Source organism: Trachemys scripta, chromosome 13, assembly GCF_013100865.1.
Source record: "Trachemys scripta elegans isolate TJP31775 chromosome 13, CAS_Tse_1.0, whole genome shotgun sequence".
NCBI lineage: Eukaryota > Metazoa > Chordata > Testudines > Emydidae > Trachemys > Trachemys scripta.
Window position 1 is genome coordinate 999,294 of NC_048310.1, and position 23,156 is coordinate 1,022,449.

Genomic DNA, 23,156 nt, shown 5'->3' on the forward strand with positions numbered 1-23,156 from the left:
AACAGTTCGTAGTCCCCTGTCTCCGCCCCTTTCAGTCGGCTGTACACCTCCCTGGCTGTGGGGTCCAGTGAGGGGATGAGAAACTGGAGCCTGTCTGCAGGGTCAACCTGGAGCAGCTCGCAGGTATTCTCAAAGGCCGTCAGGAAGGTATCCATGTCCTCCCCCTCCTGACGCTGGGCCAGGAAGCACTTATCAAAGCTCTTTGCAGTCTTGGGTCCCCCCTCGCTCACCGTAGCTGGGGCCCCACTGCTCCTCAGCCTGGCCAGTTCCAGCTCATGCTGACGTTGGTTCTCCTTCTCTTCCCGCTCCTGCTTCAGTTCTTGCTGCCTTAACTCGAGCTCTTTCAGTCTCAGCTCCCTGTCATATTCCATATTCTCTGTTAGTCTCAAAGGTGCCACAGGACCCTCTGTTGCTTTTTACAGATTCAGACTAACACGGCTACCCCTCTGATACTTGTCACATTCCAGCCGCATCCGCTCCCGGGACGGGGAGCTCCACCGGGACAATCCCCTGCTGGTTGCCGGGGTCAGGGCGCCCTCGGTATTCGCTGGGCTTCCCCCAACCCCTCCCCAAGGCATAGGTAGGCAGGGTATCGGGATGTCCTCGGCAGCAGTCTGACCCCTCCCAGCCAGGCTGGGTCCCGGGGCCCACGCTGCATCCGCCGGGCGGCTTCCCTCAGGCACAGGGCTCGGTTCATCCAAGCGATCCCTCTCCTCCAGCCGGGCAATGAGCTGTTCTTTGGTGGACCTCCCAATGCGCAGCCCCCTCTGCCTGCACAGCTCCACCAGGTCGCTCTTAAGGCGTTTAGCATCCATCCTCCTGCTGGCCACTCGCCGGCCTGTGCTCTCCGCTTTCCACCGTTCCAGGGAGGCCCCTAGTGTGCCAGCCCTTCTTCAGGTCACCACCTCTCTGCCAGGGTCGAGCGGCAGACTCCTCCGCCCCGGGACCGCTCGCTGCGACCCCCCGGGGAACCCTGTTACTGCAACAGTCCTTCTCACTGGTCACACACTCCCAGGGGTTAATCGCCCCCTGAACCGTCTCTCTCTGACTCTTCAGCCCACCTGGTCCCTGTCGATCCCCCTTCGTTTTACTGTTCCCCCGTCACTTTCTGCAGGAAGCGCCGTCCACGGGGTGCAGTAGATCCCACCGCTGCCACCAGTTGTCATGGAGTGTGCGGGGACAAAGGGCCCGGCACCCCCGGCTTCCTGCGATTCACCATGACTCTCAACCAGCCAGTAAAGCAGAAGGTTTATTTAGACGACAGGAACACAGTCCAAGACAGGTCTTGCAGGCACAGAGAAAAGGACTCCCTCCGTTAGGTCCATCTTGGGGGTCCCAGGGCACCACAGCCCCCTTGGAAGATCAGAGATCCGTCTACTTCCCAGCCATTCCACCAGCCAGCTCTGAAACTCTCCCCCCACCCTTTGTTCAGTTTCCCGGGCCAAGGTGTCACCTGGCTTCTAACCCCTTCCTGGGGTCTCACGTTACATGCTCAGGTATTCTCCCTCGGCCAGTCTCCCATCCCCCAATGCAGACCATCCTAGCCACACTCCCCTGCCTTCCCAGCCAACACTCCCCACTCAGCATTCAAAGACCACATTAAGACCAGTCCCAGTTCGTCACAGAGGGGCCGAGGCGTACGGGCGCAGCGATGGCTCTGGAGGCGTGGGGCGTACGGGGATGGGCGTTCTCACCAGCGACAGGGTGAGACGGCTGCCTGCCCCCTTGTAGTAGCGCTCGGCGTTTCCAAACTGCAGCTCATCCCAGCGGATCCGCCACAGCATACTGGCCAGCTCTTTCTCCAGCATCAGCTTCCTGGGAAGCACAGGGTGTCAGGGGAGCCCCCGGATCCCCAGGGGCACCGTGGTCACAGGTGACACCTCTGGAGTGTCCCAGAGAGTCCAGCCTCAGGGCCTGTCTCCACCAACGTCTGCCCGGGGTGGAGTCAGACCCTACTGCCACGCAGCCCGCCCCACGTCTGCTCTCAGAGTCCAGTCACGCTGGGTGTGAGATTCACCAGGCATGTGCAGTGGGCTATGCTGTGTGTGTGCAGCACACGCATGCAGTGGAGCACAAGCATGTGCACATATGAGATGGGGTGGGGGCCTGTGACCGTTAGCCACAGCACCGGGGTGTCTGAGGAAATGGGGCGCTGTCCCCTGGGAGCTGCATCCTCCGGAACCTGCTGTGGGATCCCTGGGGGGGACCCAGTCCCCCTGCGCCGGACGTGGCACTCAGTGCAGAGTAGGCGGGAGCAGGGGGCCAGCACACACTCCCCAGGGTGGTGCACGTGGCAGGCTCGCTGCTGGAGGGGCCCCGGAAAGCCCTGGCCGCAGCCTCCCAGGCCCTGCCCCAGTGCTGTGACGCCAGCCAATGCCTTCGGATACTGCGGGGCGGGGGGGCAGGCCGGCCGGCAGCTCAGATCCCGCGCCAGGGGTGCCAGGCTAATGGTTTCCCAGTTGACACCACGGAGCAGGATGGTGCCATGGGGCTGAGCTCCCCGGGAGGCTCCGGGGTTTATACAGCTCTGAGCAGAGCGATTCCCAGAGGAACTCAGCTGCCGGAGGTGGGCCTGGTGCTCTGGAATGTGGGGGTGGCTCCAGGCTGGGCAGCGTGGGGCTGGAGCCGGCCGGGTGGAAGACCCAGAGCTGCCCTCCGAAGGGCGGCTGGTATCGAGGGATCTGGCTGTGCTGTGTACGACTCCCTCCCCGCTGGGGCTGCCTGGGCTGTGATCACAGGGTGGGATATTCGCCCAGGAGCCCCCAGGACAGGACGTCTCTGCCGGGGTGGCCACCAGCCAGGCCCTGCACCTTGGCGCTCTGTGGATGGGACTGGCTGGGCCAGGCACAGAGCACCCGGCGCATTGGCAGAGCCGCCCCCCACTCCCAGCCAGCCCCCTCTTCTGGGGGCTCCACTCTACAGGCCCCTCTGCCTTTGGCTTCTGCTGGGGGGCTGCTGGGTGCCAGTGGGGAGGGGGCTGCTGAGGATTCACCCCACCCAACCTGCACACGCACCCGGCAGTGCACATGCACTGGCTGTGATCCGACCCGGGTGGGGCACCAGACTCCCTTGGTGTTCCCGGCAGCAGAGCCCCAGGCCAGGCCCCGGGAGCAGGGTCCAGACTGGGAAGCAGGGTGCCAGGCCGGGGCCCTGGGAGCAGGGTGCTGTGGGCGGGGCCCCGGGAACAGGGATCCGTGGGCGGGGCCCCGGGAGCAGGGTGCCAGGGCGGGACCCCGGGAGCCATGGGCGGGGCCCCAGGTGCCGTGGGCGGGGCCCCGGGAGCCGTGGGCGGGGCCCCGGGAGCAGGGAGCCGTGGGCGGGGCCCCGGGAGCCGTGGGCGGGACCCCGGGAGCAGGGTGCCAGGGCTGGGCACAGCCATCTCACCTGAAAATCAGGAAGCTGGAGATTCCAAACATGACGAGGGTGAGGCCGGTGCCCAGCGCCACGATGGCCAGCGTGGAGAGTGGGGCTGGAGAGACGAGCGGAGAGCTGGTTAGCGGGGGCAGGGCTCCCCAAACAGCCCCCAGGCCCTGTCCAGCTCCCCGTCGAATGCTCTGCCCTTCCCTTGGGGCACCCAGCATGTGCTGCCCGGCCCAGCCGGGCCCCAACCCCAGCCCTGAGGGCAGCAGCCAGAGACCTGGCAGAGCTCCCCATGCCCAGAGATTGGGGCCGGGGGCTCAGGAGGTCGGGCAGCCCCAGGTCTGGCAGGGGAGCAGGCGTCCTGCAGCCCCAAGGCTCCTGGCTTAGCTGGGCATTTTCCTGCATATGGGGCAGGCGCCTTCCAGTCCAGACGCTGCTGGGACAGGGGGATCCAGGGCCCCCCGACCGCCCCAGGGCAGGCGAATGGGAGGCAGGGATGCCGGGGGCTCAGGAGACAGGCCCAGCAGGATGCAGACTGCCCAGGGGCTCCCCCTCACACCCACTTTTATCACAGGAGGGGTCATCCACATCGAAGACGCAGGGAGGGTTGTCGAGGGGGGGCGCCCCCTTTACCCAGCGAATGGGCCTCCCCAGCCAGTTCAGCTTCTTCTCCGCCCCGGCGTAGTGCCCTGCCACCTGCACGGAGAGAGGGCACAGCTGGGCCACAGCGACCCCTCCCCAGCCAGACCCCCAGCCTCTCCCCCAGGCTCAGACCAGCAGACCCCCCCCACCCCTCTATGCACCCCCTTCCTTGACGAGCAGCCCCCCAACAGCCCAGAGCCTCCCCCGCCCCCCACACATCCCTGTGTCCCCCCAAATCCCTCCGACCCCTGCCGGGGGCACTGACCCTGCTGCATCTCCCTCCCCAAAGCCCACGGCAGGCTCCTGCCCTGGGAGGTGGCTCAGCAGCTGGGACAGTCCTGTGCACTCTGGAGCCCCCCTGCCTCAGGGCCGCACCCACCTCGTATTCCCCGCTCTCGGGGTCGCCCATCGCCCACAGACTGAAGTCCGTGTCCCGGTCGTTGTTGCCGTCCATGCTCACCAGTCCGGTGACCCCTGGAAGGGAGGGGCAGGGGTGAGCGCCCTGGGGCTGGGGAGGCAGAGGGAGGGTGTGGGGGTGTTGGGGTGCGGGGGTCCCCTCCTGACCAGTGAGCACTCGGCACCAGCTTCTCTCCCGTACACCGACGAGCAGCAGCTGGGCCTGGGGCTGCTTCTCCCCCCAACCCCCCAGGCAACTTGTGTGCCAGGCCGGGCGCTGAGCCCGAGCGCACCCAGCGGGGCCAGCCCAGGCCACGGCTGCCCTGGCAAAGCGTTGCTGGGATCGTGCCGGGGACGCAGCCCGTGCCAGCCAGAGCGCCTGGGCTGGTATCTCCTCCCCCCACAGGCTCCCCAGGCCGGTACCCTGGAACTTCCGGTCCCGCATCTTCTGCACGATGCGGGTGCCGTCCTTCTTGGAGCCGCCCTCGGCCAGCGTCTCGTTCAGCGCCATGGCGTAGAGCAGCACACCGTCGTAGAAGCAGCCGGCCACCAGGTTCATCTGCCCAGGGAGAAAGACATCAGAGCCCTGCGCCCGTCCTGGTGCCTGAACCGGAGACAGCCCCGCACCCAGCCCGGCCCCCAGCCCTGATCCCCGACACGGCCCATACACCCCCCCCATACCTCCTCCACGGTGCCCTGCACCAGAGACAGCCCCGCACCCAGCACGGCCCCAATCCCCAGCACAGCCCCCAGCCCTGATCCCCGACATGGCCCATACACACACACTCATACCTCCTCCACGCTGCCCTGCACCGGAGACAGCCCCACACCCAGCACGGCCCCCAGCCCTGATCCCCGACACGGCCCATACACCCCCCCCATACCTCCTCCACGCTGCCCTGCACCGGAGACAGCCCCACACCCAGCACAGCGCCAATCCCCAGCACGGTGCCCAGCTCCATGGCCCCGATACAGGCCCTTATGCCTGACACAGTCACAGCTCCATGGCTCTGATCCACAACACAGCCCATACAGCCGCCCACGCCTGCCACAGTCCCCATTACCAGAAAGCCCCGCACCCGACGTGGCCCCTATCCCTGACACGACCCCACAGCCCCCGTGCCCCACCTGGCAAGGATGGCGCAGGAGTGCAGGGCTTCTGAGAAGGGCACGGAATGAGCAGGGGCTGGGGAGACGCCCGGTATAGGGGGAGAGTGCAAAGATTGGGGCTGTACAGGAGGGACCCACGGTGACAGGTGAGGGAAGGGGGCTGGGGCGCTGCTGCTCCCCTCAGAGGTCCGGGCTGTGGGGTGCAGGGGCTGCTGTCCTAGGGGCTGTGTGAGCACCCGCCCGTCTCTCCCACCTGCAGCAAGACCTCCCAGCTCCGTGGGGCAGGAGACCTCCCAGCTAAGCAGCTGACATCTCTCTGTCCAAGCTCCCAGCGGGAGGTGCCTGGGGCCTGCACACAGCAGGTGGGTTCCCCACACGCTCCCCAGGGCACCATCAGATCCTCCGGCTTGCCCTGGGCCGCACCGGCAGGCAGTGGGAGAACCCACTCCAGCTCCGTGGGGTCACACCTGGGGGGCTGCGTGAGGCCCTTGGGGACAGTGGGGTTGGGGAGAGGGCAGCTTCCCAATCTCACTCCAGAGACTGCTTGGCAGAGAGGATCTGCCCCCAGGCACCGAGCCCTGGAGCTTCCCGGCCTCTGGCTCAGCAAGCCTGGATCCACCACTGGAGCTGTCCCCTGCCCGTCATTGCTGTGCAGGCCGTGAGCTGGCTCCTTGTGAGGGGAGCGTCCGCACCCTCCGCTCCGCACGGGCAACACCAGGGGACCGGGTGCCGCCCGACACAGGGAGCCAGGCAGTGCCGCAGCCTGAGTGTCGCCCATCACAGTGCTGGGGACGGGGTCTGCGGGGCAGCCACCCCAGGGCCCTACCCAGCCCAGCCCAGCCCAACTGGGAGTGCCACGCTCCAGAGACTCACCAACAGCAAGAGCGACCCCCGGCTCCAGGCCCCTGCTCCAGCCATTCCATCCTGGGGCCCTCGGCCACCCACCAGCCCAGCCCCATGGGGAAGCTCCTAAAGGTCTGTCTACACACCAAAGAAACCCCCATGGCTGGTGTCACGGAGTATTGGGGGACTCAGGGCCCTGCACCCCTGGCTTCCTGCGATTCACCATGACTCTCAGCCAGCCAGTAAGGCAGAAGGTTTATTTGGATGACAGGAATACAGTCCAAGACAGGTCTTGCAGGCACAGACAACAGGGACCCCCTCAGTTAGGTCCATCTTGGGGTCCCCGGGCATCCCAGCCCAGCCCCCCTTGGGAGGTCAGAGCCATCTCTGCCCCCCAGCCCTCTCTCCCTGCCTGCTTCCAGCCCTCTCCTTCAGCGACCCCTCCCACAGCCTTTGTTCAGTTTCCCGGGCTCAGGAGTCGCCTCCCCTTCAACCCCTTCCTGGGTTCTCATGTTACACACTCAGGTATGCGCCCTCGGGCAGATCCCATCCTGCAATGCAGACCATCCTAGTCACACTCCCCTGTCAGCATTCACAGACCACAGTGANTGGGCAGCATGTGTGTGTCAGGGCAGCGTGCACACGTGTATGGGCGGTGTGTGTGTGTGTCAGGGCAGCGTGCACACGTGTAAGGGTGGTGTGTGTGTGTGAGTGTGAGGGCAGCGTGCACACGTGTAAGGGCGGCGTGTGTGCGTGTCAGGGCAGCGTGCACACGTGTATGGGCGGCGTGTGCGTGTCAGGGCAGCGTGCACACGTGTATGGGCGGTGTGTGTGTCAGGGCAGCGTGCACACGTGTATGGGCGGCATGTGCATGTCAGGGCAGCGTGCACACGTGTATGGGCGGCGTGCGCGTGTCAGGGCAGTGTGCACACGTGTATGGGCGGCGTGCGCGTTTCAGGGCAGCGTGCACACGTGTAAGGGCGGCGTGCGCGTGTCAGGGCAGCGTGCACACGTGTAAGGGCGGCGTGCACGTGTCAGGGCAGCGTGCACACGTGTATGGGCAGCATGTGTGTGTGTGTCAGGGCAGCGTGCACACGTGTAAGGGCAGCGTGTGTGTCAGCGCAGCGTGCACACATGTATGGGCAGCGTGTGTGTGTCAGCGCAGCGTGCACACGTGTATGGGCAGCGTGTGTGTGTGTCAGCGCAGCGTGCATACGTGTATGAGCAGTGTATGTTTGTCTGTGTAAGGGCTTCCTACAAGTTCAGCCAGTGCCATGCGCGTGTGAACAGGACCCTGCAGCCCCACAGCACAGACCTCAACGGCTGGGGCTCACAGAGAAGCACTGTCAGGAATGGGGGCTGGGCGGGGCCCTAGATCCCCCGGCGCGAGTGGGCCAGGAGGGGCCCCTGCCGACCCGTGGCACAGCCAGAAGGGTCCTTTGCTCCTACCAGCCTGTTCCCTTCCTGCTTGGAGCCCTGGGAGAGGTTTCCCGGAGAGGGGTAGATGGGTGGCATGGGGATTGGCAGGGACCCAGCCGCTTCCCAGCCACCAGCACTCCCAGGTGTGTGTGTGTGGAGCTCGGGCAGGGGGTGGGTGGGGGGGGGCTCGTCCTCCACACTCCTGTGCTGGGTCCCGCTTCCTCTCTCACTTTTTCATTTTCTCCATCCCACCCTGCGCCCTTCATCTCCTGCTGGCTCGCCCAGCCCACCCCTGCTCCGGGGAGGGGAGCCAGCCCGCACGCCCGCCCCCAGGCTGGTCTATGCCTATGGCACACATGGGGCAGGCCGGCCCGGCCCAGCCCAGCCCAGCCCAGGGACCAGGTGGCTGAGACCAGGACCAACATTTTACAGGCCTTGCCAAGGATGCTCAGGCCAAGCCCAGTCCCCGTAGGCCTCTTGGGTCGTGCCACGGCACCCCTGCCCAAAGCCCAGCAGGGAAGGTGCCGGGCACACAGCAGCCCAGGCAACGCACCGGCAGGCCCAGCCCACTTACCAGCGAGTAGCCGAGCTCCACCTTGAACTCCTCCTTGGCTCGCAGGATCAGCTGGGTCTGGAAGTGCTGGTACTCGGGGTTCTGGGGTTCGTGGTAGGTGATCACCAGCACCGTCTGCAAGGCAAAGCACAGGCCACTGCCTTGTACCCAGCAGCGAACCCACCCTGCTGGGGCCAGGGAGGGGAGGGCGACAGCCCCACTCAGAGAGGGGTGCTCTGTCTCAGGGGCCCAGGGGTGACCACGTGGGAATTTTCTGTAACATTTTTATGCAGTCTGTGTGTGCCTCAGTTTCCCCTGTGTGCTGCAGTGTTACCTAGTGGGTAGAAAAGCTTGGTGCTCTCTGCAGCGGCTCAGAGAGTCAGGTGTGGATGGTTCCCTGCAGTCTGCGGCTTGGGCCCCATATCCAGGGAGTTTGTGAGAAGACAATGGCAACCCCAGTCACTGGGACTTTGATGCCTAGCAACCAGCGGCCATGGACGGCTACCTCTCACCAGGAAGCCCAGCAGCATTTGCCCAGCTGGAGAACAAAGGGCTGGGGAGGTGCCAGGGGGTGGTTAAGGGCTGGCTGCTGAGGGCTTGGGGCACACACCAACTGGGACACAGCGGTCAGGGGCCAAGGCTTGGGGCTCTGGGCGGACCTGACCAGCTATAACTTTCTTTTCTCTGGGCTAACCAAGGACGCCCTATGCTGTGAGCTAGTCGACTAATACCCCGACTGTCTGCCCCCGCTGGCGGAGTGTCCCTGCAGACACTGGTGGAGGGGTGCGTTGCTCTCCAGGATCGGACAGGTCTGCCTCGGACTCGCTGAGCGGAGCTCACAGGGTGGAGCGGGGGGCTGCAGGCCCAGGGGTCCAGCCTGAGGAGGTGGAGAGGCCGCGTGGCTCACCCTGGAGGAAAAGTGACACTCTAGGGGGTCTGGCACATGATGGGATCCCTGCAGAAGCTGTTCCAAAGTTGGGGTCATAGCACCGGTCCTGTGGGTCTGACACCATGTGCCCCCTGGAGTCTCCCGGAATCCCCCCCACGGGTGGGGTCCCACGCCCTGTGGCCTGCTCCGGAGGGAGAGGGCACTAGGTCAGGCTCCCCACAATCACTGAAGAGGGAATGGCTTTGGTGGGGGCCCCCCAAACCCAACCCCAGGCATGGACCTGGAAGCCCTGGTGCAGTCCCGACCCCTGACCCCCAGGCTAGCATAGGCCTGACCCTGACTCCAGCCCTGGCCTGGCACAGGTCCGACCCCCGACCTCTAGCCAGGCCTGGCATAGGCCGACCCCTGACCTCCAGCCCCAGCCTGGTGCAGCCCCGACCCCTGACCCCCAGCCTGGCATAGGCCCAACCCCCAATCCCTAGCCCCGGCCTGTCCCGACCCCCAGCCCTAGTCCTGACCCCTGACCTCAGACCCGGCCTGGCATAGGCCTGACCCCTGACCCCAGCCCCGGCCTGGCATAGGCCCGACCCCTGACCTAATCCCGACCCCTGACCCCCTACAGNCCCCGGCCTGGCATAGGCCCGACCCCTGACCTAATCCCGACCCCTGATCTCAGCCCTCGCCTGGCGTAGGCCTGACCCCTGACCCCAGCCCTAGTCCTGACCACTGACCCCCAGCCCAGTGCCCGGCCTGTGCCATGTGGGAATTTTGGTAATATTTTTATGATCCCCATGTGTGCCTCCATTTCCCTCTGGACGTGGCGTGGCCAGGCTCTGTGTGGAAGGGAAGGGAGGAGGTGCTGACTCAGCAGTCCGGCTGGAAACCAGAGTCATTCACATGAATAAACCCCCACAGGCGTGTGAGTGGAGGCTCCAGAGAGCCCCAGTGGCGGGACAGTCGCACCGAGTGATAACAGCCGAGGAAGGAGGTTCCCTGCCTCGCTGCGGGGAAGCAAAGCAAAGCCCGGAGCGGAGAGCACAGGTGACAGTGCCAAGAGTGGAGTGTGCAGAGACACTGAGCACACACCTGGGACAAACGACAAAGGGCGAGACGGCGAGACACGGCCTGTCGCGGAGTGTGGGGGAGTCAGGGCCCTGCACCCCTCTTCCCGAGATTCACTGCGACTCTCAGCCAGCCAGTAAAGCAGAAGGTTTATTTAAGGACAGGAACACAGTCTCAAGCAGAGCGTGTAGGTACGACCAGACCCCCTCAATTAGGTCCCTCGGGGAGGTTCAGGGAGCTTAGACCCCAGCTTGGGGTTCCCTGCGTTGCACCACCCAGCCCCAAACTGAAACCAAACCAAAACTCCTCCTGCAGCTCCTCTCTTCCCCCTCCCCCCAGCTCCTCCTCTCCTTTGTTCAGTCTCCCGGGCAGAAGGTGTTAATTCTCCCCACCCCCTCCTGGCTCAGGTTACAGCTCAGGTAGCTTCTTTCAAGGGAAGTCCCACATCCCCACTGCAACCCCCCTGCAACATTCCCAGGTCAAATCTGCCCCGCTCCCTGCTCCGTCACACGGCCCAAATGGATTCTGCAGCAGCTTGGCTGGGGGTTGGCTAGACTGACCCGTCTGAACCTCTGCATCTGTCTGCTGACCTCGGGACCTTTGCCCACTGCGCGAGGTGGCTAATAAGCTGCTGCCTCGTGCCCTGGGGGAGCTCCCTCGGGGGTCTGGCTCTGCAGGGAACCGATAACAGGCTGGCTCACCCCTTAACAGCTGGAGCTGGCCCACCCTGGTTGCAGACTGAGACCCCCGAGAGGAATCGGGTGATGCCAGGAGAGACGCAGCAGGAGGCCGCGGAGAAGGGGAAGTCCAGGAAGTTGTGGTTATGTCTGCAGAGAGCCAGGCTTGTCTACACTCAGAGTCAGGCTCGTGTCGAACTAGCTGTGCATGTCTCTATGCTTCCATTTGTCTCCCGCCCATGCACGCGCCCTGTTACGGCGACGCAGTAACACCACCAGTCCTCCAGCTGCTGTCCCACAATGCCCAGCACAACCACTCTGGTCACAACTGTGAACTCGGCTGCCCAAGGGTCACGAAGACCGGAACCCACCACCAGACATTTCTGAAATGCCTTTTCCTGGGCGCCCAGCTCGCCTAGCAGCTCTCCGCGGTCATGTGCAAGCGCCCAGCCAGTGACGTGCTCCAGACGCGCTCCTTCCCGGAGGTGCCGGATCTCCCGGGCCTGTGGGAACACCGCTATGCACCGGCCACAGAAACGCGATAGCTGTGAGCAGATTGCTTGGGGGATGCAGGAGAAGGGGTACGGCAGGGACCAGCGGCAGCGTCGCATGAAAGCAGAGCAGCTGTTGTGGGTGTACACTCAGCCAGGGAGGCCAACAACCAATCCGGTGCCAAGCCACAGACCTGCTGCTTATACGAAGAGCTGCATGCCACCCTCAGCAGAGACACACACACACCCCCGCACACCACCATGGATGCCTCCAAGAGCCGGAGCCAGACCACTGCAGCGAACGGAGAGGACGAGGAGGGACATGCAACTGGTGGGTCCTGCTACGCCACGAGACAAGACCCGTCTGAGACTCCCCCAGGCCAGTCACTCCCGCCTGGATGCGCCTGACGCATGGGAAGGAACAGGAATGCATTTCTTAGGACAGTTTAAACGTAGTGGTGGTGACGGAGCGCACTGTGAAAGGACACAGCCATCGACTTCTCACTCATTTACTCGTACGAGAGGAGACAGCAGCACGCCGACCAGAGGGAGAGGTGGTATCTGCCCTGTAGCGTTAGGCAAGGGTGGCAAGCGGAGCAGCTTATTGATGTGCTGAGGGATATTCCTTGCCTCCTCCTGCGAGCTCTCGGTGAAATGTTCACGGAGAGACTCTGCAATCCTCTCCCGAAGGACTCTAGGGATGACAGCCCGATTTCTTCCTCCACAGTAGGACCCCGTCCCACACCAGTCTGTGATGAGCTCAGCTGGCACCACTGCAGGAAACTGGCTTCGGGACACCAGCAGCCGCTGTGGTCTCTGTGCCTCTCGTGAGCGAGAGCTCAGCTGAAATCCGCATGGCCCGTCGAGTGCCTGTACTCAGTGCCTTTGCCCCATGCATGCGTGTAACATTCCCTCGCCCCCCTGCCGCCAGACTCCCCAGACGGCAGAACGGAGCTGGGCACAATCACTCAGGGCAGGTGTCAACGAGAAAGTCTTGTTTCAAATGCAAGGGGCGTTCTGCACCTTTGCGTTCACTTTCCGTTGTGACTACGCTGACAAGGTACCGCTGTGTGCTTCAGCTCCAGCTCTGCCACTGTGGCTTCGGGGGGTTCCCCCTCCTGAGCCAGACGAGGAGGAGAAAGAAGAGGACTTGGGAGGTGTGACGAAGTGGGGGGGGGGTTTCTGTGGGTTTCCAATGGTTTGCATGCAGAGGGAGTGGGACACAGTTTCCCCGGGTGTTACTGGTTTAACGAGGTGAGGGGAGAGGGAGTTTGTTGTTACAGAGGACTGGAGAGGGAACTTGGGACCTCAGCCGATGGCCTGGAGGATGGAGACCCCAGCGACTGGTGACCCGGAGATCCAGCTGAGGAGACGCGGCCGGTTCTGGCCAGTGGGAGGACAATGGGCTGCAGAGTGAGGACCCAGTGACCGAACCAGCCGGTTCCAGCCAGAGAACAGAAGCAGGAGAGGAGGCCCCGGTTTACGACCCTGTTTCTCTGGAGAGAAAACAGTGGACAGAGGCAGGGCCTGGGGCCGGTGATCTCAGATGCCCAGCTGGGAGCAGGGGGGCTCTGGGCTGGAGAGGGGGAGCAGGCAGAGCCCACCTGGATGCAGAAAGACTGGGATGTGCTGGGCTGAGGGAGGCCAGGCCTGAGGCCCTGAGAGTTTCCTGTGCTGTGTTCAGACGCTCAATAAACCCTCCTGTGTTACGCTGGCTGAGAGTCACTCCAGTCTAGAGAACAGGGTGGCATCAACCCTTTCGGGGGTGGAGGCCCAGGTGGTCCAGAGCGAGGGGACTCCCTGGGGGGGCCCATGGCAGAGACAGACGTGCTAAGGCTCAGAGAGGTGCAGCTCCAGGAGGTGGAGGGGCCTAACCCCAAGAGAGAGTGGACCCCCAAGAAGGGCTGTCCCCTGAAAGGGGCACCCCCCCCCCCCCGGACCGCACAGGGCCACGAGTGGGCACGGTCTGTGAGTCCGTGACAGGATGCCATGTCCAGTGAGATCCTGCAAGCCAGCGCTGCATCCGATTGTGAGCAGAGGGCCCAGAGCGAGAATATTGCAGACTGAGAAGGAAAGAGCAGACAAGAGAAAGGCCCCAGGGTCCCGGCAGGCCAAGGAGAGGGAGATGCACCAAGCCATGATGGGGCGTCTCCCGCAGCAAACACAGATGCTGCAGACTCTTGTGGACCTACAGGTTCAACAAGCCCGGGCTCGCCTCCCTCTGCAGTCCATGGAGAGCTCCACTGCAGCACCTCCCTACAGCCCTGCTAACAGTCCATGTCGCATGGGGGCGCAGCCCTGCCTGCACCCCTACACCAGCCAGGACAAGCCAGCTTCCTGTTCACTGACAGGAGAGAGCCACGGCCAAAATGGGATGAAATGGACAAGAATGTTCTTTCCCCTTGATTAGGTCTGTTCCTTTCTTTCTGAACTTTTTATCGTATTGGTTTTTAATTGCACGCCATTTCTGTGCACTGGTTTTGGTACCCAATAGAGTCTGGTTTGGGGACCATAATTGATCTTTATTTAGCCACACATGCTACAAAAGGCCAGTGCTACTGAAAGCACCCCCGACTTGTTATTGTCCAGGGCACCAGAATTCTTGGGCTCAGCCACACACACAGTGTGACCAGGATAAAGGTACAGCACGCAGTGCCAAATGAACAGGTCCACTGACAAGCTGTTCTCATCAGAAATGGCCCCCAGCCCCTCCATAATTCTAACAGCCCCAACACGTAAGGGCCAGGTGCAGCCCTGTCCCCCACGCCGCACTGTCTGGCTCACGGGTAAAGGGCGCTTTCAACGCCTCCCACAACCGCACAGCTCTGCACTGAACTCTTCTCTCAGTCCTTCTGCCTGTCTGGCCAAACTCAGGAGACAGCCACTCCCCCTGCACGCTAGCAGCAGCTTTTCCCCCAGTGCCTCACCGGTATTCAGCAGGCAGCTCTAACCACTGGGATGTTTTTTCTCACTGAGAGCTAATCTTGTGAGCAAACACCACCAGTGTCTCTTCACTTGACCAAAGCACATTCCACTGGCACATCTTTCCTTGGTGCTGTCCAGGTGGCCGGAGTACACTTCCGGAGCCCGAGGAGCAAGGGGTGGGCTGGCTCCCCCAGGATCACTACGGGCATTTCAGCATCGCCAGTGACGATCCACTGAGCGGGAAGGAAGTCCCTGGTTGCAGCTTTCTGAGCAGCCCTGGGTTCTAAAGATGGGAGCACCTTCCCTGACAGCCAACGCTGATGTTGGTGAAGCGTCCCCGTGATGCACCAGCGTTGCAGAACCACAGAAAAGCCTGTTCTGCCGATGGGCTCTGTGGCAAGGTGGCCCGGGGCCAAAATAGAGCTATACGTGCCGTCTATTGCTCCACGCTGTTCGGGAACCCCATAGCTGCAAACCCATCCGCTATGTCCTACACGCTGCCAAAAGCCACAGTCCTGCAGAACAGGAGACGATGAATGGCCCTGCAGGCTAGCATGATGACGGCCTGCGCTGTGCATTTTCCAATTGCAAACTGATTTCCCACTGACCGGTAGCATGGGGCGTTGCAAGCTTCCACAGTGCAATTGCCACTCGCTTCTCTGCTGTCACTGCCGCTCTCGCTCTGGTGTCCCTGCGCTGGCGGCCTGGGGTGAGCTCGGCACACAGATCCAGGACTGTGCCAATGCTCGTCATCCCAAACCTGCACCGCAATGCGATCCCACCGGTCACTGCTCGTTTCCCAGCCCAGAAGCGGTGCTCCATCATCTGCAGCTGTCCTGTGAAGACCACCAACAACGCTGAATTGGTTTTCGTACGTCCCACGGCAATCTGTCCTCCACGAAATCGTCACATTCCCTGTTGATGCGGTTATTCCTGCAGCTCTGCAAACACCAGAGACTTGTGCGTCCTGTGTTTGCAACGCGTCTGACAAGAGCGCAGAGCGGTGCAGGCTCCACGCTCCCGTCACAGCCAGCAGACTGCGAAGTGCTGGGCGGGTCTGCAGGACTTTTGAAAAAGGTGCAAACGTACAGCCTAGGGATGGCATTTGGGAGGACGTCGCGTGCTGGGGACTTGCTGCCTCACTCCCTGTCACCCCTGCACGAGTTGTCTCTGCCCCACGTCGCATCACCAACATTTGCCCCAAGCCAGCGTGCCGGATGATGCGAGTTCACGCTGGGACGCCTACCCATGGAGCATGGCCACCAGCCCGGCACGAGGACCCCAGCAGGCATGTGCACGAGCCATGTACTAACTGCAGCGGCTTCGTGCCAGCGTCCTGTGCGCCAGCCGAGGTCTGTAGCTAGACATGGCCTGAGGAGGCTCCGGCAGGGCCCAGAGTCAGCAGCTGGGGGAAGGCCCCACTCCAGGTGGGAGGTGCTGGGGGACAGGACTGTGCCCGGCTGCCTGAGTGGGCGACTGCTATTTGAGTTTATCATGAGAGAGACGCTGAGCTGGGGCTGGAGGGGCAGGGGCAATTGGATCCTTGGAGACTGGGGGCCTGCCTAGGGGCTGACACGGGTCTGGCGCGGGACAGGCCCGAGCCCCGAGCTCCGGGGATACCTGGAAGGCCTGACGCAGGCCCACGTCCTGACTCTGTTTGTTCTGCCACGGTTTCAAGGCGTCGCGGGTGGCACTGGCACGCAGGCTCTCCCCAAACACGTCCACATAGAAGAAGACGTAGTCGCCGTTGGTCAGGCTCTCCCGCTGGGCCAGCCTCATAATCTGGTGCAGCATCTCCAGGGGGCCGCAGATGTAGATGACTGTGGGGGGAAACACAGGGGGGAGTCAGTCACTGTGGGGAAGAGATGGGAGGGAAGGGGAGGTGTCAGTTTGCTGCAGAGCAGAGACAGGCGGAGGAGGGGGACAGGCAGTGTCAGTCACTGTGGGGCAGACACAGGCGAAGAGCTGATGGGGACAGAATGGTGTCAGTCGCTGCGGGGCAGAGACAGGCAGAGAATGGGGGTGATGTGGTGTCAATCGCTGTGGGGCAGAGACAGGTGGAGAGTGTAAGCATCAGTCACACCTCACTGCACAAACATATGCCCCTGCTCACACCCGCAGGCCTGGGCTCTCCCGCGGCTGGCCAGCTGGGATCTGCCATGCAGCTGACGGCTCCGGGCCCCCTGGGAACACACCGAGCTGTCCCAGGCAGGAAAAGCTGGGAGTCTGCACAGAGCCGGGGGGACTGGTCCCAGTGTGATGCAGGGCCCAGAGCCCCGACAGCCCAGGCCTCATGGAAGGGCAGCGCACGAGGCTCAGGGCCAATGCAGGACTCACACCAGATCAGCAGAGGAATGTACCCAGAGCCCAGCCCCACCACGTGGACGGGTTCGCAGGCACTGCCAGACAGGATTGAACCGGCAACCATCAGCCCAGGGCCCCGACCAGGGGCAGTGCGAGATACTCCAGAGGAAGGCGCAACAACCCCGCAGTAGCAGGTGTGGGATTATGAACCCCACATCAGGCCCCATCCTGGTCTCTAATTGTTAGAGATTGCTTCAAGCCCTGAGAACAAAGTTTAATCTCCCTGCCAGAACTGTTAGCCTTAACTGTACCTTGAATATTGCTATAATGCTCAGGAATGGCCGATCCCCTTTGAAACTTGTTAAAAGTTTAGCCTCAATGAAATCCTGTGGCAGTGAGTTCCACAGGCTAATTACACACCATGTGCAAAAGAGTTTCATTTGATCCGTTTTCAATTTCCCTCCTTTCAGTCTCATTGGGCGTTCCCCCTTTCTCCTTGTGCGGGGAATGGGGACAGGGAAAGTTCCCAATCTACCTTTCTATTTAAGGTGACTACACCCCCACAAAAAACCCTCAATGCTCCATCATCTCCATCTGGACGGCACTTCTGCGCCCCAACCCCCCCCACAAGTCACCCCCCTGGGACCACCCCCCCCCCCCCCCAACCCCCCCCCCCGCAATGAGGCACCCTCCCAAGACGGCCCCTCTACATCCCAACCGCCCGTGACAGCTCCTCCACACCCCATTCCCCCACAACAAGCATCACCCCTCTGGGACGCCCCCTCCACACGGCCTAGGGTTGCCAGGTGCCCCTTCTTTTCGACTGAACTTTCCAGTTGAAAAGGCACCTGACAGTGTCCAGTCAGAAACGCTGACCGGACACCCAACGGGCGCCGGAACAGTTGGGGCCAAGCAGGCAGGCTGGCAGGCAGGGAGGCGCTGTGAGGGGATCGGGCACAGTGCTGGCAGCGGGGGCAGCAAGCGGCCGTGCCCGCCCCCCTTGCTCCTCCTAGCGTGTGCCCGCGCTGGAGTCTCCATGCCACTTCCTCCAGCAGCGGCAGCAGCAGGGATGGGCAGCCAGGAGCAGCCTAGGCTCCCCCCTCCTCCTGCCCAGCTGCCCTCCGCAACCCCCCCCCCCCAAATCTGCGCCCCTGCTGCACTGCCGCCAGCTCCCGCCTGGCATGGGCGAGTAGCCGGGGCAGGGTGCCCGCCCAGGGCCGGCTTTAGGAAGTGCGGGGCCCGATTTGACGGGGCCCTGGCAGGGATGACTCACCCGGCGGCGCTCCGGGTCTTCCAAGGCACTGAAGGACCCGCCGCCGAAATGCCGCCGAAGTGCTGCCGAAGACCCAGACCGCCCCCGGGTGAGTAAAAATTTAAAAGTTAGGCACTCTTCTTTAGGGCGCGGGGCCTGTGTCGCGGAGTGTGGGGGACTCAGGGCCCCGTACCCCCGGCTTCCTGCGATTCACCATGACTCTCAGCCAGCCAGTAAAGCGGAAGGTTTATGGGATAACAGGAACACAGTCTAGAGCAGAGCTTGTAGATACAACCAGGACCCCTCGATCAAGTCCTCTTGGGGAGTGCAGGGAGCTTAGATCCCAGCTTGGGGTTCCCTGCGTTGCACCTCCCAGCCCAAAACTGAAGAGAGACCAAAAATCCCTCCAGCAGCTCTCTCCCCCCACCCCTCTGCTCCTCCTCTCCTTTGTTCAGTCTCCCGGGCAGAAGGTGTCTCTTCCCCCCCCCCCCTCCTGGCTCAGGTTACAGCTCAGGTAGGTCAATGTAACTCCCAGGCTCCATTCCCAGGTCAAATCCGCCCTGCTCCCTGCTCCGTCACAGCCCGAATGGCTAAAGCCGGCCCTGGCTGTCCCCCCCTGCCCAGGGCAGCCCACCTGCCCCTTGGCAGTGTCACCTCACTGCCGACTCCCCCCTACACACAGCCTGGAGCTGCCGTGTCCTCAGCCAGCCCCTGTGGTTGCAAAACCCCCGTGTGCCCCACTCCCCCAATGGGGCCACCTTGGCTCTCAGCCTCATCCCCCTTCCCAGGCCTGCACCCTGCCCATGCAGCCCTCCCCCATCCCCGCGCAGGACTAGAGCCAGCTCCCCTGCCACTCATTCCCCAGGAGGAACGCAGATACCACAATGCCCCCCCCACCCCGGAATTACTCTGTGCTGCAGCACCTCTGGTGTGTAGGAGGGCGGGGGGCCGGGGTGTCATTCTGTCAGTATTGGAGTTTATTTAAAGGTCTTTGACTTTTTTAGGAACCTCTTTTTGGGGAGGGCGCTGGAGGTTTAGCTCAGTAGAGCCCATATCTCTCCTTCTCCCCCCCTGCTTCCCTCAATGCTGTGTCTTAACGAGGGTCCTAAATACCCGCTACCTCGTTGGGGTTATTCCAGGACTTGCCTCGTTGAGCCGTGGACCTTTTCTCTGCACAGCGCCGAGATCTCGGCAGAGAGGAACGCATCACCTGATCTCAGTGGGATCTTGGCGAAGGTGGGGCTCGGGGCTGGCTCTTCGCATAGAGGAGGGGCAAGAATGAACTTCTCAGCCAAAGTGAAAATGCAGCCGGCAAAAATCCATGTTTTGCTTTCGTTGTACAGAGGGGGAATCAGAGCAGGGTTCTGCTGCTGAAATGCATTTTCTGCGTTTATAGTTCGTGCTGCACAGTACTTGTGTATAACTATCCGTATCCCAAGGGTTCTCTGCTGACGGGTTGTTAGGGCAGAAGTCTCATGCCTCTTTCCCACAGCGTCGGCAGGAATACAGGGAATGGCACTTATCGCAGTAGGAGTGAGCAGGAGTGAGCAACTCCTTGACATTTCCCAGCCTCCCCGACAAAGACGAGAGAAGTGTCGCAGCAAAGCTTCACCGCCCCCTTTCCTCAGAATACGGATAAGAGGGGGTAGGAAACATGCGATTTCCTGCCATAATTCCTGCTTTGGGGTTTAGGGGGTTTTGTTTGGATTGGAGGGGAGAGGAGTGAGCGGGGGCAGGGCCTCAGGGAGAGGGGCCAGAGCAGGGTGTCCGGTTTTCGGAAACTGGAAAGTTGGCAACCCTGTCACACCCCAACCCCCCAATGAGTCTGTGACGAAGTGGGAACGTTCTTAATATTTTGTCTGAATACGGTAGGGTGACCAGATGTCCCGATTTTATAGGGACAGTCCTGATTTTTGGGTCTTTTTCTTATATAGGCTCCTATTACCCCCCACCGCTGTCCCGATTTTTCACACATGCTGTCTGGTCACCCTAGAATACGGTGTGTGCCTCAGTTTCCCCTACGTGTTACTCATGTACCTAGGTGGTGGGACAAGGGTGTGTGATCATTGCAGAGGCCCCTAGAGGGCAAGTGTGACACCAGCTGGCTGCCAGGGACAGAGAACGGCCAACAATCTGTAGCCTGGCAACTGATGGCCGGAGCCAGCCCCTGCAAGAATCAGGTGGAGATGGTGGAGAACAAAGAGAGGTGGAGGCCAGGTGAGGTGACCTGCTGTTTGCCCAGGAAAGAGACAAACCCCAGAGGGGGGTAGCAGGGCCTGACAGAGGCTGGTCTGGTCAGTCTCCTGTTTTGGGACTCGGAGGTGGGGATGGGGGGAGGGAGCCCTGGGCCCTGGGTCCCCCCAAGAAGGAATTTGCTGAATGTTTCTGAACTAACAAGCTCTGCTCTTCGCTGGGGTCCCGACGACTAATAACGCGCCTGTGTCACACACTGGCTGGGTCACTGCTGGCTGCGGAGTGGGGGCAGGGCCCTGTGGGGGGATGTGAGGCTCCCCAGGGGTCCCGTCCAGGGGGACTCGCTGCGGGGAGCTCCCGGGGTGAGCAGGGGGCTGAGCGCTTCGAGGTCAGACCCAAGAGGTGCCGACGCCGAGCAGGCTCCTTGCCCTGGTGAAGGTGCCCTGAGGGGAGACGCTGCCCCAGAGTCCTGGCTACCTTCATCCAGAGCCGTTCCCGCTGTGACTCCGTGACAGTCACCCCCCGGGACGGCCCCAACGTGCCCCCCGAATCACCGCCCGGGACAGCCCCCCCCCATGAGTCACCCCCTGTACCCCTCCAACAAGAGTCACTCCCCGGGACGGCCCCCCAATAAGTCACCCCCCCCGTACCTCTCAGAGTCTCCCCTACTTGCCCGGGGGCCGCTCCCCTTCTCAGGCTCCCCGGCCGCTGCCACCGCGGCCGCCCAAGAGGACACGGGCGGGGGGCACCGCCGCGGAGGAGACGCGAGGGGCCGGGCTCAGCCGGGGCCCTGCGCCTGCTGGCCGAGAGCAGCAGGAACCGGGCGCCGCTCAGGGGGAGCCGGGCGGCCCGAGGCCAGGGCGGTGGCAGCCTCCACGGCAGCAGGGGCAGGCAGGGAGCGTAGCCCGCCCTGGGGTAGGAGAGGCCGCACTGCTGCTGTTGTTTCCCGCCTACCGCCGTCCTTCTCCTGCGCCGCGCGGCAGGGCCGGGAAGCCTGAGAGGAGGAGCGGCCCCCGGGCAAGCGGGGGAGACTCCGAGGTGAACAGGCTGCTGGCGCGGCCCGAGCGCTGGGGACTGACAGGTACCTGCCCCTAAGCAATCGTATACAAAAAATTGGGGGACCCCCTTTTGGCACCCCCAAATCTTGGCGCCCTAGGCAGCTGCCTAGTTTGCCTAGCGGTTACACCGGCCCTGCCTGAGCCCCAGTGAGTCTAACCCCGGCCCTGCTCCCTGGTTTATCTCGGCCGCCCCCCAGCCCTGCCCGCCTGCCCCAGTGCTGTGTGGCTGATGCCGGGCGCGTTACTCTCACGCTCTGCAGCGCTGCCAACACTGGTCAGACTATTGCAAGTAGCGGAGGCGAAGGGGCTGGTGCCGGGTCAGGGCCGCTGCCCTTCCTGGGCGGGGCAAGACCCTTCCCCCAGCCAATATGGCGCTACCCCTGCCCTGCTGTGCTCAGTGGCCCACACCGCCTGCCGGGGAACCTCCCCGCAGAGACAGACCCACATCTGTCCCCTGCTCCCCACACTGCGTCTCAGCTCTGCAGGGGCGGCCCCACACGCAGCACACGGCACCAGGAGCCCATCCTGGGAATCCCGCTCCCCGGAGGACGGGGACAGTGGAGAACTTGGCCTGTCGGTGAGAGCGCTGAAGGGAAGGCTCAGCGGCGACATCCCCCCGACCTGTCAGCCCCTCGGCGGGGGAGCGCACTCAGGGCAGTGAGCCGGCAGCTGGCACTGGGCAAACCCAGCCAGACGCGGCCAGGGAGGGGCATGATGCCTGGGAAGAGCTGCCCTGCCCTGGAGACGGGGTGGGGGAGTCTCTATCACTCAGGCCCTTGCAAGAGATGGGGCATCTCTTCCTGCAGCTGGGCTCTGGCTCCCCGTGGCTCGGGGGCGGGGGGGTGTGTGTCTCTGGCCAGGTGATGCTGGAGCTCGGGCAGCCCCAGATGGTCAGACTGGTCCCTAGGATGCTGGCTCCAGCGACCCCATCCCACACTACATTCAGGGCAGCCCCGGCCGGAGTCCAATGGCCCGAACCCACTCGCCTCCATGCTCTGGGCTCCCCAATGCATGTCCCTCATGGCACTGGGGACCCCTGCAGGTGGTGCCCCTGGACCAGCCCTGCTCCCACCCACAAGCGAGCTGGGGGCTAGCAAAGGGAGTAAAGGTGAAGGGACGGGGGGGGTCAAGCAGCTTGCTAAGGAAGAATGGAAAGTTCACCTTGCTCCTTCTCCAAGAAAAGCTCCCCCATCACCCACAGTCCTCCCAGCCCATCACCCCCACCCTGCTGTCACCCACAGCCCCACCCGATCTCATCATTCCCACCCTGCTGTCACCCACAGCCCCCCCGCTCTCATCACCCCCACCCTGCTGTCACCCACAGCTCCCCTGCTCTCATCACCCCCACCCTGCTGTCACCCACAGCCCCCCCGCTCTCATCACCCCACCCTGCTGTCACCCACAGCCCCCCCGTTCTCATCACCCCCCGCTGCTGTCACCCACAGCCCCCCCCCGCTCTCATCATCCCTGTGACGGAGCAGGGAGCAGGGCAGATTTGACCTGGGAATGTTGCAGGGGGGTTGCAGTGGGGATGTGGGACTTCCCTTGAAGGAAGCTACCTGAGCTGTAACCTGAGCCAGGAACGGGGGTGGGGAGAATTAACACCTTCTGCCCGGGAGACTGAACAAAGGAGAGGAGCAGCGGGAGGGGCGGGGAGTTTAGTTTCGGTTGGGGCTGGGTGGTGCAACGCAGGGAACCCCAAGCTGGGGTCTAAGCTCCCTGAACCTCCCAGAGGGACCTAATTGAGGGGGTCCGGTCGTACCTACACGCTCTGCTTGAGACTGTGTTCCTGTCCTTAAATAAACCTTCTGCTTTACTGGCTGGCTGAGAGTCGCAGTGAATCTCGGGAAGAGGGGTGCAGGGCCCTAACTCCCCCACAATCCGCAACAACTGGTGGCAGCGGCGGGATCTACTGCACCCCGTGGACGGCGCTTCCTGCAGTAAGTGACTGGGGAGCAGTAAAACGAAGGGGGATTGACGGG

At 63.0% G+C, this 23,156-nt stretch overlaps 1 protein-coding gene across 3 annotated transcripts in view; it reads right to left on the reverse strand.

Moving 5' to 3' along the window:
- The window catches only part of NPR2 (natriuretic peptide receptor 2), a gene marked incomplete at its 5' end in the record, with an annotated part of 42,743 nt that extends 26,556 nt beyond the window's left edge, over positions 1 to 16,187 (reverse strand). For all 3 annotated transcript variants that reach the window (XM_034788347.1, XM_034788346.1, XM_034788345.1), the window contains 7 exon segments: positions 1,695 to 1,815; positions 3,385 to 3,469; positions 3,924 to 4,056; positions 4,382 to 4,476; positions 4,822 to 4,957; positions 8,345 to 8,458; positions 15,988 to 16,187. In XM_034788347.1, the coding sequence (XP_034644238.1) occupies positions 1,695 to 1,815; positions 3,385 to 3,469; positions 3,924 to 4,056; positions 4,382 to 4,476; positions 4,822 to 4,957; positions 8,345 to 8,458; positions 15,988 to 16,187 (884 nt within the window).
- Between the last annotated feature and the right edge of the window lie 6,969 nt (positions 16,188 to 23,156).